The sequence below is a fragment of the Emydura macquarii genome, unplaced genomic scaffold (genome assembly GCF_026122565.2).
Source record: "Emydura macquarii macquarii isolate MOO-44397 ecotype Brisbane River unplaced genomic scaffold, CSIRO-AGI_Emac_v2 contig_705, whole genome shotgun sequence".
Lineage (NCBI taxonomy): Eukaryota > Metazoa > Chordata > Testudines > Chelidae > Emydura > Emydura macquarii.
The window spans coordinates 12,523,577-12,540,138 of NW_027130842.1; the positions used below are offsets into that span (position 1 = coordinate 12,523,577).

At 41.4% G+C, this 16,562-nt stretch overlaps 1 protein-coding gene across 2 annotated transcripts in view; it reads right to left on the minus strand.

Moving 5' to 3' along the window:
- SYNE1 (spectrin repeat containing nuclear envelope protein 1) overlaps positions 1-16,562 on the minus strand; it is a 458,068-nt gene that overhangs the window by 64,160 nt on the left and 377,346 nt on the right. Inside the window, exons 114-120 of one of the 2 annotated variants that reach the window (XM_067542425.1) lie at positions 14,362-14,517; positions 12,826-12,996; positions 8,929-9,062; positions 7,279-7,483; positions 4,240-4,422; positions 2,755-2,901; positions 1,081-1,235 (exon numbers count right to left, since the gene is read on the minus strand). In XM_067542425.1, coding sequence (XP_067398526.1) covers positions 1,081-1,235; positions 2,755-2,901; positions 4,240-4,422; positions 7,279-7,483; positions 8,929-9,062; positions 12,826-12,996; positions 14,362-14,517 — 1,151 coding nt within the window. The other variant, XM_067542426.1, reaches the window with a different exon arrangement.

Below are 16,562 nucleotides of genomic sequence, written 5' to 3' on the forward strand. Positions count from 1 at the left end.
TCAGGGAGCCATTACAATCCTGGCTGCAATAACTTTTCCATCACAAACCCACATGCTGCCTTGTCCTAGGAGACTTTTATGTAGAACCCCCTCATCCCACCCTGTTTGCATAGGTGCTGGAACTAGGGGTGCTACTGCACCCCCTGGCTTGAAGTGGTTTCCATCATATACAGGGTTTAATGTAGGGTTACAGTTTGGTTCAATGGCTCTCAGCACCCCCACTGTAAAAACTGTTCCAGCACCCCTTCCTGTTTGCCCATTTGTTTTGTCTACATGTAAACAAAATTAGTAGAATTTAAAACGTTATCTTGTGTTCATAAACAGATAACCCCCCCTTACTTTTGTTTTAGTAAAATTCCCTTTGCCTCTTTGCTTAATATATAGAGGCACAAACTCATTATTACTTTATAACAATGTCCTTGGTCATGTCTACAGTTTAAAAGGATCTACCAGCAAAGCTCTACCAACTACCCCTCACTAGTGGAGATGTAGCTTATATCGTAACAAAGGTTCTTCTGATGATATAAACTAAACCAGGTTCTTGAAGAAAATACCAAAAGTAGGATAACTCTGTCTACACTAACTGGGTTTTTTGCCAGGACACTAGGGCTTTTCTGAGCATACCTATATTGTTTGGAGTGCGTGTGATTTTTTCACAATCACATTCTACATAGCTGTGCTGATAAAACTTGAGTGTAGACCAAACCCTAGTTGTTATCCCAAAGGAGAGTAGCATCAGCTAATGAAATATCGGTAGCATAAAAAGGCCTGATCTACATTTAAGTTTTACTGGCACAGCCATGTTGGTTGGGGATGTGATTAAATATGTTGGTAAAAACTCTGCTGTTCATGTAGTGATGCTGGAATGCTAGGTACAGAGAAAAGCATAAGAACTTTTCTTCTGCTATAACTACGTCCACGCAAGAGGGTTTTGTGAATATAGCTATACTGATTTTGTTATAACCAGCAAAATTCACCTCGTGTATGCAGGCCAACGTTTCACATCCCAAGCATTAAACTGCCTCTTCCAGCACAAAATGGCTAACAGAAAGTAATATATGTCCTTCTAGCTAACCCAACCTGAATCTTTCTGTTGTCTGAGATGAGATCATGGACCACTGCCTGTTCAAATTCTGCATCCTTTTGATTTCTTTATCATTCAGGGGTAGCCTGTAACCCAGCTCATTCAGACGGTCCAAGTCCGGTGCCATGCTACTGAACTTTAACATCTGGCTCTGTAACAAGGGACAAAGAACATATGTAATTATAAACAGAGAAATTCAATAATTATCTTATTGAAATCTGAAAATTATGGGAAAACTCCCAATTGACAAATTTGGGATGGCCTGGATTGCCATCTTGTGGTAAGTGCTCTCCATTGCCAGGCTAGGGGCCCTTTCATGACTCTAGATCCAGGTCTCTTAGCCCTCAGTCCAGCAGAATATTTAAGCAGGTGCTTAACTAAGTACACGATTGGAACAACTTGCGTTTAAAGTTAATTAAGCACCATCTTAAGTGGTTTGCCGGCTTGGGGTTTGCTAAACCTGAGTTACAAAAGGAGGCATCTCTTCAAAGATAGTGCACTTAGCCTGTGAGAAGAAATGTCTTGTGTTGATCGGTACACCCATCAATTAAGACACGGTGGAGAGATGTTCTGTAGCTATTTATTTTGGAAGGATAACAGCAGGGCTAATATGGGGGAAATTGGTGGAGTTACGGGGGAGGAGAAGTGTCATCAACTTTCTGTGAGGGATGGGTCCTTGACAGAAGTAAAAAGACATGAGCAAATGAGAGAAATTACTTAATTTAGGGTATAGAAAATATCACTCCATAAAGCCCACTTGACTTAACTTGCCACTTGGGTGGATGTTAAGATAAATTTAAAATGTGTAATACTTTCTAAAATTGGTAACAGACCAAAAGTATGGATGTGCACACACCCACACTTGGGGAAGTTTGAATCTGGTCCTGAACTTTGTGTCTCAAGTACTCTTCCAACAGAGTATTCTGGAAATTCCCTGTACAGTAAGTAGATTATACATTAAGTTTCAAAGTGTGGTCATTCGCATGGGATCAGACTACATCATATCACGGATTCAGGGATCATTGGTGCATCCTGCATCTCTGTTTTAACTGTTATATTTATGTATCTAAAAAAATACCAGGAGACTGTCATTGTCTTCCTGATGGTATCCAGATATGAGAGGAAATGAGAGACGGTACAAAATATCCAGTTAGCTATCCAAATGTTTGGAGGTTCAGTTTAGGTAAGCACCCAAATCACTCTCATGTGAACCTCTTGCATCTGCAAAACTCATGTGGAAGTCTCACAAGACAGTCTTCCTGCTTCCAGGTGGGCCAGAAATAAAAGAGCTTCTTTTATGGTACTTAACTTTTCTCCTTTCTGTGCTGGGATCAGGAATTACAGAGATTCCAGAATACGAAGAGAACAGAGACAAAAGAAAATACACAAACTTTTCTAAACCCTAGAACTATTCTGTTCAAGTTTGGAATGAAGTTTTGGTACTTATTTTATTCCAATCAGTTTGCCCATCCAGATCCTCCTTAAACTAAGGCACAAAGAAGGCACATACAGAAAACCAAAAGTTAATTCTGGCAGTCTTTCTGTCTCTAGTGTGTGTGTGAGGCCTTTATTGATAAGTGAACATGTGTGGATTTTGTGCATATGCTATACTATACAGGGATCACGCCAACCTTACAATTAATGTCATACTATCTATATTTGTCACTCACTTTGAGTTCTTCCATCCTGTTCTGGATTGTAGAGAGGTCAGATGAATGACTGGGGTCTTGTCCTTTCAACATTTCTTCAGCTTCTGTTATCCAGGCCTCCAGGCCTTCGAGGTTATGAGCAAATGTCTCATAGTCTAGAACTCCAGCCTTAGGCACAAAATAAAGCCAACAATTTAAAACCTTAATATGAGGTCACATAATATTCAAGTTCTTGCTATGCTCATCACTGCCCTTTCAGTCATTTTGATTCTCAAACTCCTGTAATAGCAATTCTCACTGGTAGCAATGAGAAATGCTACTCCTGATTGCTTCTCCACAGCAGAACCACTATTTTTTTATTACAGGGATACTGCCCCCATAGTAAAAGCTATATTTGTTTTGAAAGTGGGGTTATAATCCTTTTGCAAGGCATGAAAACAAAGGTTGATTCTAATAAAACTTGCACCATTTATTCTTTAGTCACCAATTCAGCACATTCTGTAGCCTGCAATATGCAGGAGGACAGACTGCTAAAATTGCAATTATTTTATTTTAAAAATAGTTAAGGTGTCTTGAGATAATTAAACTTCTCCCACTATAAAACTGAACTGCCTGCTTAAATAATAATACTGTTGATAAAAATAAATAGTAGACTCAGTTAAATTACAGATGGCTATAAAAGCCCCCTTATTTTTACTCTCTTTACAAAATAGCATGTATGCTTGTTATTTTATAGGTTTAACAAACTGAACCGGTGGCTTTATGAGCCCTTTCTACAGCACACGGCCATCTGGATATAAGCTACTTTGCTGTATTTTCTCATGCATCTGTATTTTCACTACAGGACGTATGCTGTGTCTCCTTTGTTGTGCTTTAATTAGAGGAACTGGACATTTTTCATGCCATTGGCAACTGATCTATGATCAGTTTCTTTACTGACTCCTATACATATTTAAAGCGGGATTTTCAAAAGCATTCGGCACTGGCCTAACGTTTTCCATTTAAGTAAATGGTAAAACTCTCACTAACTTCAGTGGGAGAAGAGCTACATTAATGATGAATGCTTCTAAAAACCCAACCCTGGTTTCTGTACATGTTTACTGACTGTTAGGGACTGCTTGATATTTCCTGGCTCCTTATAGTGAAGTAGCAGCTGTGAATTTGGAGGTTAGGTCCAAAGACTGACTGATTGCTGTCATGTCCACAATTACTACAGGTTTTCTAGACTCTTATGGTACGTTTCTGCTCCTCTTGCAGGGTTTGTTGTCCCTTTTTCAGCACTTGGATCACCTCCCTAGTTTCCTACTATGGGTTTGGGCATGCTTGTTTAATTCTCCCACTTTTAGCTTCATATTGCACATACTACATGGATCTCTAGGGAATGCACCTGTGCAGATAATGCACTTTTCTTTGGGTGAAATTTTCTGTGCCCCTTTGGCCTAGTTCACACTTTTTCGGGTAGAATGGAACTATCAGAACCAATGAATAGAAGCAAGGTCTTCAGACCTGAAGTATGGCCTTTTGCCTGTTGAGAGCCTGTTCCAGAGCTGACAAGTTTTGACTCAGCAAGAGTTGATCGGACTGAATTGCTGCTGCTGCAGAAGTCTCCACTTGTTGCTTAAGCTGCTCTCCAAACTCATGGAGAACCAAAAGGGAATCTTGCACTGTCCGCAGGCATTTCAGTAGATCCTGTAGTAACATACATGTAAAACGAAAGCTTAAAAGTCACTCTGCTTCAAAACCATTTCAGCTGTGCTCTTGAGGTTCTCAAAATTTGTCATATCACATGAAAAAAACCCAACTGATTATATTTAAACTCAGTTACTTCTAACATTTCACTACAAAAGCCTTTAGTAACTCTTGATTGACCTCTCTATGTATGGAAATGGACATCTGTTTAAGTACATATGTTCAAAGGATTGGAAAAGGCAGACTGGTCAGCTGTCAAGGTACAAATTTTGAGCACTGATCAGAAAAACACGTGGAAAGCATCCAAGTGGATCAGTTTATATGATGTCATTTCTAGCAGTGAAAATACCTCACTATGAACCAGGTCAGCCTTGATTGGAAACACCCTCTCTTTTGTTGAGCTAATCTATTAGGAAGATTTTTTAAACCCAAATTTTTCATGATTAGTCTTCATGGAAAAAGCATGCCGTATGAGCACAGGATGAAATGATCCGACTTCGGCATTTGTGGCTGCCAAGCCAAGTGCCTGTAAAACTCAGGAATGCAATTTTAGGTAGCAATTTTTTATCTGTAAATGTTTATAGTTTACACTAAATAGAGTGAAAATGGGTATGACCTGTGTCATCGGATGGCTGGCCCCTGTAAATGCAGTGGATCCAGCTCCCCTGTGCCAGAACAAGTGCTCCCAGTTTGGCCAATTAAGAGGGCAGTCAAGACTTGTGGCTATAAAGAATACAGAGAAGTTGAGAGGGGTTCTCAGTGAATCAACGAGGGTTGCCTTAGAGCACAATCTGAGTCAGTCATGGAAAGGGCAGGGGAGATCTGCTAGATACCAGGCAGACTGTGGAAGGTCCCAGAAGGAAGCTGTAGGAGGTTCCTGGGAAAAACTGAAGGCAGGATAGCAGCAAGAGGGGTTTGCTGGATGGTATCCCCAAGCCAGAGAGCCAGGGTCAGAGAGATGAAGGCAGGAGATCAGTAGAGGGCCTTACCTGCTGACGACTCCACACTAGAGAGCTGGGTCCAGGGGGACACAGTGAGAGGGTTGAGGGAGCGAGGGATGTTCTTATAGGGAGGATAATCTGTCAACAGAGCAGCTGTGGGGTTTCCTGCTGGGGAGAGTGGGATTGTACCCTAGCTGATAGGGCTGGGATAGCTGTCCTGGCAGAGGAGGACTGACGAGGAGCCTACATACGGCAGAAGGCACCAGAGGGTGGTATGGAAGGACTATCCAGAGAGTGTGGTGGGAGTGCCTGCTGAGAAGAGCAGGGTTTTAAAGACTACATCCAGATGTGGGAGATGGACTATGCTGTGGACTTCTGTTGCAGATTCAAAGAACTATATTTTGGTAATAAACCAGCTCTAAGAAGGGGTATTATTAAACCGAAGAGCCTGAAGTGGAGTTACTGGGGACTCAAAGAGGGAACAGAGACTAGTGTGCATGGCCTGATGCTGGAGGGTGCCCCAGGCAAGGTTGCCCTATGGCACTGGTTCCCAATCTTTTTGGCTCGAGGTCCACAAATATAATTTTGACAACCATGAAGGGCTACCAGTCTCTGCCAGCAGCCCCCTCCCCCGTACTGCCAAAGGGAAGGAGTTCAGTGAGGAGGATCTCCCATCCCCATAGCTGCAACAGGGAAACCGTGAGCTCCATCTGGGTCCCTAGGCAGTGACCCCCTTCTGCAGCCAGGGGGATGGGAGATCACCTAGGGATGCAGGCAGAGTGCTTTTCTCTCTGCTGGAGCTGGGGGAGGGAGAACTGATCTGCTGTCCCCCGGGCTGCAGCAGGGAAACTATGCACTCCATCTGGGTCCCTAGGCAGTGGATCCGTTCTACAGCCAGGGGGTCAGGAGATCAGTGCATCCCTCCCTCTGGCTCCAGCAGGGACCCCAGAGCCTAGGGACCCAGGTGGAGCACTTTGCTGCATTCCCTGCTATAGCCAAGGGGAGGTGAACGCTGATCTCCCGTTTCCTTGGCTGCTACAAGGAGCCTGTACCGGCAATGTGCTCCGCCTGGGTACTTAGGCAGTGGCTCCCTTCTGCAGCTAGTGGGAGGGGAACTACAGGCCACTCTGAAAGACTGCGCAGGCCACGGGCTGGGAACCACTACCCTATGGCAACCTGCCTATCAAAGACAGTGGTGCAATGGGCAATTGTAACTCAAAAATGAAAATGTGTGTCCAAAGCCTAAGAGATAAATTGTACCTTTGCATTGAGATGTATGTAACTTGGTGAGGGGACAGAATCTTGAGACTTCAGCAGAGTGTATGATGTCCTTTCACAAGGGAGGAGAGGCAGAAAAAAGATTTTGAACTTATCTCTTCTGTTCTGCCTGATAAATTTGCCAGTTTAGAGTATGTAGGCAAAACCATAGCAGCTGATCCTGCAATCCTCTAACGTGAGCACTCCCACTGAAATCAATGGGAATATTTGCCAAGTAAAGGTCATTTGGATAAATAAAGACTGTCGGATTGGGCTCAAAGGTAGGAGAACACTAATTCATCTGCCTTTAGCATCGGGATAGACCATAAACAGAAGTGTTTGAACTAATATTAGGATGAGGGATGAAGAAGGGGTGTGAGAGAAAATCCAAGGAACCCAGAATGACTCACTCAGTACCCTGAATTCCTGACTCAGGAAGGTGAGAATCCCTTTGGCCTACTCCCATGGTAGGACCTGGTAGGAAAGGCAAAGTCCATGATTAATGCCCGAAGGATTCTTTAGTGAAGAGAAGATATCATCCCTACATACAAATCTCAAAACTATTTTGACAATCCCAGATACACTGTTGAGTATAGGAAACCCTGTTGTGCTATTAGCCCATGGAATTGTGAGAAAGCAGTGAGTTTACTGAACGTACATTGCAATCCTGAATCCATGTAGTGATTTCGTCATCCCCTATGTCCTTGTTAGCGGCTGTCTTCAACAGCTCGTTGGTTTGGTCCTCATACTGCTGGACTGTAGCGGAGCACTGGCTGTAACAATCTTTGTACTTCTGCCAAAGCTGAAGCAGAGCCTTACTGGAGTGTAGCTGCTCTACAATCTCTTCCAGAAGGTTATTCCACCTGGCAGAAAAATCAGATGGATCTGTCAAAGCATGTGACTTAACAGAGCTATACAGAAGGAGGCCTACAGTAGCAATTATATAGACATTTGAGGAATTACACATTTGCTTTGTCAGGTACTGGTTTGGAAAACAGATGAGTAACTCTTATGAATCTTAGATTAGATTAGATCATCATTATTATATAAACTGATACTGTTTTAAATCATACTTTAAAAAAAAAAAATCAGTGGTACAACATTCTCTGAGTACTGAACTGCCATACTGCATTATCTTGTCTCTGACAATAGCCAGCACTAGATGCTTGAGAAAGAAGGTTGAGAAAAACCCCACAGCAGGCAGAATTGGGATGACACAGCCTCCTACTAACCACTAATCATCACAGATTGGTTAACGCCCTGAAGTCTGAGGATTAACATTCCTTCTAAACCCCCCTTTTAAAAGTATTGACTATAACAACTTTGGATATTCTTGTTATCTATAGAAAATGTTCCAGCCCTCTTTGAATCTTCCTAAATTCTTGGCTGCAATGACATCCTGTGACAAGAAGTATTACAGTCTAATCACGTGTTGTGTGAGAATGCATTTCCTTTATCATTTTTCAAATTTGCCACCTTTCAGTTCATCAACTTTCTCCTTGCTCTAGAACTATAAGACAGCGAAAACAGAAATTCCCAATTTTCCTTCTCAATAGTTTATCACTTTTAATACTTTTATTAAATACTCTCTTATTCATCTCCTGTGTAAAGTAACAATCCCAATCTTTTCAATTTCTCCTCTTACGATAATGTTCCATACCCCTAATCATTCTTGCCACTCATCTGTGGAGTCTTTTAATTCTGCAGTATCCTCTTTGAGATGGGATGATCAGTACTACAAACAGTAGTTCAGATGAGGATGAGCCATTAATTTATATAATGGCATAAAGATGACTTGGCATTATTCTGCATCCTGTTCGCTATGCAGCCTAACATCGTTTGCTTTTTTGACTGCAGCTACACATTGAGCAGAGGCCTTCATTGAGCAGTTCATGTGCAGCCCAGGTCCCCTTCCAGAGTTGGTACATTTAATTTAGAATACATCAGAACATTGCAAGGTGTGTGTATGTATGAAAACTCAAGTTTTTCCTTCCACTGTACACTATTTTGTATTTAATCGACATTGAATTTTATTTGCCATCCTGTTGGCAAATAAACTGACTTGGTTATGCCCTTCTGTTTCTTCACAGTCCTCGCCAGAATTAAGTAACCTAAATATTTTTGAGCATTTTAAAACATTTTAAAATACATTTAAAGCTCTAAAATGTTTTGTACAAAGTAAATCAAACTTAATAAAATAAAATGAGATCAGATAATCCCCACATATTTCAATTAGATTTTGAGAGCTGGCAGCTTTTAACCATAACTTTCAATTTAACAAATGTCAACATAATAGCAGGCTTGGTACCTCAGATTGACTTCCTTCAGGGTGTTGGAAAGTGTTTCAGTGACAGGGGGATGACACTCTTTTAATAACTGGTTGGTCACGGAGCCAAATTTCTGTAAGCTGTTCTCTTGCTTTTCCAACTCATCCTGCAAGCTCTGTATAGAGAGGGCAAAAAAGAAAAAATATTATGATCTATTCCATTCCAGTAGAGTAAAAAAGATGCAATCTTATCATAAAAATGCATTGATCATTTTTACCCTTATCTTAATTCAAATAATACTTAAATATGTGTTTAGAGAAACATTATTGGATCGTATTTGACTCATAATCTAGGTCTGATAAAAATCACATATTTTACCAATCCCATGTACTTAAATGTAAAAAGCTTTGCAATAAAATAAATTGGCTTTAAACAAATATTCACATGCAGTGCTTGCAACCAAAAGATTGCACTATATGCCAGTGCACAAGAAAAAAAGCAAAACTGACTAACAGCTAACTATTGAAGAAACAATATTAAAATTGACTAGTCTATTTTCCACAGTCTAAGTGAGAGAACTGCACAAAAGTAAAGTAAAAGTGTATGTAGTGAAAAGTAAAACCCATTTTTAAATTCTTTCGCTTATTAATCTAAAGTGTTCTTATCAATACAAGGAAATATGTTTTCAAAAACACTATTAACCTATTTTCATGTTTTGTTTATTTACATTGAGCAGAAGTTTAAACAAGTGCTTGATTTGATTTAATCACCATTAGGGGTTCTCAAGCTTTTTAATCCATATGGTCACGAGATGCTCTCTTTGTTAAGATGTTCGACAACCTTCCAGCCCATCCTTGATCTCATGAACAGCTACAGTAATTGCTTACTTAAGGCTAGATCATGAGTTAACAATCTGCCCTGAGCGAGGTACAGGGCAATGCAACCTGGGAAGGAACTTGTGATTAAAGGGATATGTACAGGAACTTTTAGTTCACAGCAAGCTGGGGTGTAAATCGACCCCACATCAGTCTTCGACACACTAAGTGTCCATGTGGACCTTGCAAACACACACTAAGCCCTGGTCTATACCTACCTGGAAATTCGGCAGCAGTCAATGGGAGTTACGCAAGCTACGCAGACTGCTGTGCTTCCATCGACTGCTGTGCTTCTCTTCTGCGCGCCGTCTTCACTGCATTGCGCCGACAGGAACCACATTCCCGTTGATGTAACACTACGCCATTTGAGGGGGTGGATTTACTGTGTCAACTTCCTGACCGATTGAGTGGGTCTACACTGACCGCTCAATTGATCCAGAAAGATCGATCTGACGGCGGCGACTTTGCCGCCATCAGTATAGACATATCCAACAGTTCCTTAGTGTGCTTTGATCTACCCTGCTTAAGAAATGGGAGTAGATCAAAGTGCACCAAGGAACTGTTAGTGCATGGCAGCAGGGTCCACATGGGCAGTCTGCAGCAGCCTAGTGCAGGGTAGATTCACACACCAGCTTGCTGCCAACTAAATATTCGTGGTGACATGTCCTAAGGGTATGTCTACACTCCAATCAGAGATGTCACTGCAGCACATGCAGGCATAACTGAGCTAACTCTTATCTAGCTAGCTTGCTAAAAATAGCAGTGAAACTGTGGCAACACAGGGGATGGCACTGGCTAGCTATCTGAGTATGTACCCAAGTACCGGTCAGACTTGTCCATGGGTCAGCTAGCCCACGTCACCATCCGTGCAGCCATGATTTCATTGCTATTTTTAGTGAACTAGCTGGATCAAACCTATTTGGACATGCCTAGCGTAGCCTCAGATCCTCTCGCAGTCTAACTGCTGCTTCAAAGAAGATGTAAACTGGACTAGGTCTGTATGCTGCTTGCTGTGTGTGTGTGGGTGGGGGGAGGAGGGAGCGGGGGAGATAAGTGAGCTCTGCCTAGTCATGTCTTCCTGCCCATGCAAATAGGGTGGAGGGGGAATGCAGTACTTCTGCTGGGCCTGTTTTCCCTTCCATGCTGAGGGGCGGTACAGGCTTTCAGCTCAAAGTAGTAAGGTGGCACCTTGAGTCCACAAACTGGACCACAATCTGCTCCCCTCCCCCCACATCTAAGTATTTATTGTTTTACTTGCTGCCTTTTTATGAAATGTGATAGTTGGAAGCAAGGAGAGGAGGCAACACCATTTGTCAGCGAGTGCTCTGTGGACCTCAGTTTGGGAATTGCAAATGGACACATAAAATATGCCATTTTCACCTTCAGTCGTATCCCTGCAACCCCTTTGACACATACACATTTATCTACTTAGACTGCCAATTATTGCAACATTGTCAACTTAAATTTGCCCCCAAGTAATTATTAATAAAACAAGTTTTTTTAAATAAGTCCTAAGACACTGAAATGTTTCCACGATGACTTTTAATGCTTTTAAAAAGCTCGGTACCAGGCATCGGTACCAACTGTAAACCTTCTTGCACCACTGGGGATACCAGTACTGAGAGGCTAAGCAGGTCTCCTGTGGCAGCATACATCTTCAGAGTGGTTGGGAGCAGCAATGACTGATGGCTCTGCCATAGAGATCTTTCAGGGATACCATGGATGAACCTAGCACAGTCACTGGAGGTGGCTATCCCTTTTTCTTAACTGAAGAAGGCCCTCCCCTGAATATCTCTTAAAGTCTCTTCCTCTAGTAGTCTTTGTCACCAACACGTCTGAGCGAAGTACTGAGCCTGAGGGGAGTCTAAGTCTTTTCTTTGGTACAATGAATGGGACCAAGGAGCAGCAGACATCTCCAATGTGCTCCATGCCTAGGCCAATGTACTCGGGGGGCATGCTTTGCACAAGAGGCTGATGGGGGACAAAGTGTTGCCTCTATAAGCAAACGTTTGAGCCTTGCTACATTAGCTTTCTTTGAGAGGGGCTTAAATTCCTAAAAAAGTGACAACTGTTGTTTATGTGGGATTCTCCAAACATTTCAAACAGGCCGGGTGTGGTTCACTGACTGGCAAAGATTTAGCTCCCGTGTGGCAGGACTTAAAACCTGGTGAGTGCAGCATCATTTTGGTACTAATCTTGGTACCGAAAAATGGAAACAGGTCCAAAAAGACCCAAGAAAAAAATCGCTACAACTAGTTAAAACTAACTAACTAACTACTTCTTAGCAATAACAGAGAACAGATACAAATGAGTGAGGGAAGCTTATGACAATAAGTCTGAGATCGCTCTCACAGCTACCACTGGTGGTAAGAAGACCTGCAAAGGGACAGGGGTGGCTCCGCCCTCTTACACCATTATGTAGTAGTGTGTGGCAACACCGTGCTTGAGCTGCCCCGATGGGTAAGGAAAAGAGTTCACGGACAACTGTGCATGAGGCGCACACTCACCAACAGTGAAATGGATATGTGCAAGCACTCGAAGAAGAACTTACTATAAGCAAGTGAAACTGACGGTTTATATTGCTCAGGGTTGGAGAAATGCAAAAGTTATCAGAGCATGAATAAAGACAAGTAAATTGGATTTTTAAAATTCTCTTAATATTAATATATTTCTAACAACCTGAGATGGTTAGAAAATTTAGAGAAAAAACAATATTTTGCTTAAAAAAAAGCAATTTCACAAAAATTACTTAAAAAAAAATTACAGTGCCAACTCTGCTAGAAATGTGAATAAGGACATTTGTTAACATCACAGAATCAAAGAAGATTAGGGATGGAAGGGACGTCAGGAGGCCACACAGTCCATCCCCCTGCTCAAAACAGGACCAACCCCAACTAAATCATTCCAGCCAGGGCTTTGTGTTTTAACTTAGCAGTGTATCTAAGAGATTCCATATCTTAAGGGCCAGATTCTGCAGTCAGCTACATCTGTGCAGCACTTTGGGCAGAATTTATCTCTAAATCTTTTCTTAACATGTCATGAGGTTCAGTACTCATTAGTCACCTGGAGGTTAGCGACTTGGACTTTTACTGCTTCCAAGGAACCTGTGAGGAGATGAAAGCGGGACAAAGAATATCTAGCTTCCATCAGGTAACTATTCAGTTCTTCATAAGCCACTTTGTGAATGCTCCACTGATCAAGCACTGACTGCAACAATATCTTCAGCTGGCCGACCTGGGAGAAAAAAACCGAACAATAACTAAGGAATGTGTGAGAGGCATTTGCTATTTGTTTAAATTATTTCCCTTCATTTGATCTTGAATTTAAAAAAAGGTTAAGCACTCCATGCTCAATGCTATTTGTTCTACAGTCATAGCTTAACAAGAAATTTGCTTGGTCACATAACAATTCTGGCCAAGATTTTCAGAAGTGACTAGTGATTTTGGATGTCTCAATCTTTGGCTATACAACATACACCACCTTAAAAGGGCCTATTGTTCAGTACTCAGCCCTTAAACCACATGGTTTGTCACTACCGATGGCATACATAGCGACTAGAACTAGAAAAAATACTTTTCACAACTGTTGACCAGGTTTTTTCATGGGTCAGTACACAGCAGGGTGAGTCACTGGAATCTCTCTGAAGCTCCTGCCTTCTTCTCTATAAGCTCAGCTTTCTTTTTTTTTTTTTTTTTTTTTAAGTAAGTTTCTAGTTATGGTGTGGGGAAAAAAATATGAAAAATGTCAACAGAGTATAATCGTTGCACAGTTGTCTACATGAGTCTGCAGAAAGCCTGGAATTGTATCTCTGAGCATTGTAAACTGCCCCATTAATCCTAGTGAGGTGGTAACTCAGATGCCTACTGATGATAGTTAACAATGCTGACATTTAAATGATTTTATTCTTCATTAAAAAAAGGAGACCCATCTGCACAATTTACTGTAAACAGCATCTCGTTTGGTGCCAAAAGTGAGTTGCGTTTGGAAAGTTCTGCTACTTTCTTCCTCCACATCAAGAAGGCAAGCCCAAGGAGCAGAACCAACAGACACAGTCATGTCCCCCGGAGGGGTAGTCGAACTAAAGGAGCCCAGGGGAGCTTTTTTATTTTGATCCTCTGCACAATCTACTGAAAGCAGCATCTGATTTTGGCTACTCCCAACAGTGATTACTTTTGTGGGTGGAGTTTGGGAAGAGTATCACCGTCATTTTCCCCTTAATTCGACCTGTGGCTGTAGTTTATCTGTAGGCTTGGTGGCAGTATTGCATACACTGTGCTTGGAATACTTTAATGGTGTACTTTAAAAGGCAGTACCTGTAATTAATACAGGGCTTTCTTGTGAGGATCTGGAAGCACTGTGGAAACTTCAATAAATACGAACTCAATACCTCTGTGAAACAGGAATTTTTATACCCATTTTACATATATGTAATCACATGAAGGGAGGTACAGACTTACTGCTCAGTCTCCTGGAATATCTGCTCTCCTCCCGCCCACTCAGAAGAAATTCACTGGTTACTTTCTGATAAGGGCCCTCTGCACTCACAGGGATACCAGATACAGTTTTTGCTTCTTGATTAACAAAATCACGTTCTCTCACCATGTGGTCCAAATTAGCCCAGGAATGATTAAGTTCTTGCAGGGTACTCATGACAACAGCAGAGACTTCTTCCTTCTTATTCAGGACCAAGGAAAGGCCACTCTGTTCTATTTTCTCTACTTCTTTTTCCTTTGCTTTAATCAACTCTTCCAACTCCTGAAAGAAACAAGCATTTTGGTTTAGATGGATAATGCTTCCAGATAGAAAAACTCTGCAAATCCCCAATTTCTGCAACAATAAAAATGGGAAAAGCACACTCTTCTGCTTATTATTCCCTTAACAATAAAAAGCCATCAGCAATTTCTATGAAATATTTTCTATTTCTCATATTTACTTTATAGGAAAAACTGAATTTTAATGCTGAGTGTCCGTGATTCTATTTACATTACTACAATGCAGAATGTCTTGCTATTATTTTAAATGATTTAAATGATTTTGGACCCATAATTTTCAGTATTGCTACATATTTCCCTTTCATTTTGATGGACAACAACATATAAATCCAGATGGACCAAAACCAGAACATTTATTGTACTCCCCCCAACTTCTTAATTTTGGTGGTTTAGATAAAAATGGAGCTTGTGTCCAAACAAAGTTTGTGTTTTGGTATCAATGAGGTTTCAGAAAATAAAAACCTGGACTCCTTGGCCCATTTCTGGAGTATAATCTGGACATAAATCTTGCATAGTTTTCCTAACATCTGACACTAAAACAGCCAATTGTTCACTTTTTAGCAGTGCCAATTAAATCTGACATTTTTAACCAATCCAATTGATTTTAATGTTAAAATGTATTATTTAAGTCTGTATGTGGTTGTTCCAAAAACAAGAAAAAAAATAGATGTGATTTAAACTGGCAAAGCATCAAACACCAGAAATACACAGGAAGCCAGAAACACTTGCAGAGGAAACTGAGATGTCTATCCTTTCAATCTGATAACTCAGTTCAAGAGTCACTTTTGTTTCTGATCTATGATGGAAAAAAAATAAAGGCTGCCCTTAACTATTTAAGTATTACCAGATCAGTCTCAGCACTGGTTAATAAATACATAAACTGTAGCTTTTGTGTTAGTTTAACTGAATACCTGACAATATTTGACAGCCTAGTAAAGTTATGTTTTAAACAATTTGTTTTTCTAATGATCAAAGTCTTGCCATTCACACAGCTGCGAATTTGCTGACATCCCTGACCCAAAGAACCATGAGTGTAATAAATCGGATCAAGCTTTGGACCTCTGCCGAGCAGAGTCTGCCAACTATGTCAAGCTGTGCTAATTACACATGGTGGCTTCATTGTATGGGTTATTTGCTTTATTATGCTGAAATAATAAAATCATTTGTACTGAAACCACAAGTTGGATTCAATTTGAAGTTCAGGGGAGAGAACTTTAAAATGGTAACTTCTGACACTGCCAAACATACCAGCCCTCTGCATTCACAGAAACACGGACGGATTTACTAAATTAGTGAAAGCTGGCCATATTTTATTGTACTTTCTGGGATCTCAGTTTTCATGAGAAAAAAAATTCCTAGCCCTTCTGATTATGAAGATTTACCTGATGACTTAACTAATGTAGGGTCATAATTATCCTGTTGATGGAAAGCTTGGGGAGAAAGAAATGAACAGCACCAATAGGCGAAAATTTCCCCATTCCTCTTAACAGGACCATAACATTGAGAATTACAGACTCTCCATGTCCACGGGGATGTAGCTGGCCTAGATTTTTGAATTTTTCACCATTGCAAATGGGGAATTGCTTTTTGTTGCCCAGCAGATGAAATCAGTCCGGAGGGATCTGAGCCCTGACATCATGCTGATGCTCTGCTTGGAAGTCCATATCCAGTCTAATTTCTGATCCCCGTCACATGCTCTAGTGGCTCCTACCCTATTTTCCCTGCTCTGGAAAGAAGCAAGACATTCCTTCATGTTTAAAATCCTCAGTGCCATGCTGTCCCTGCTGGACCACAGAGAGCCAATTATGGTTCCCTGATTCAGGGCCACTTGGCCCTAGAGCAAGATAAGACTGCCCAGGCTCAGTGATCTAAAGCCAGAGGAGGGTTGGGCATTACCAAGCTTTGCTTTGACGTCTCCTCCCTTCTCCATCCCATCCATGTCCCCGGCCCCCGCCTTCTCCTCCCTCTTATAGGAGGGAGAAGGGTGGATGCAGATGACTCAAGAGGAGCCATCTCCACCAGCTCTCC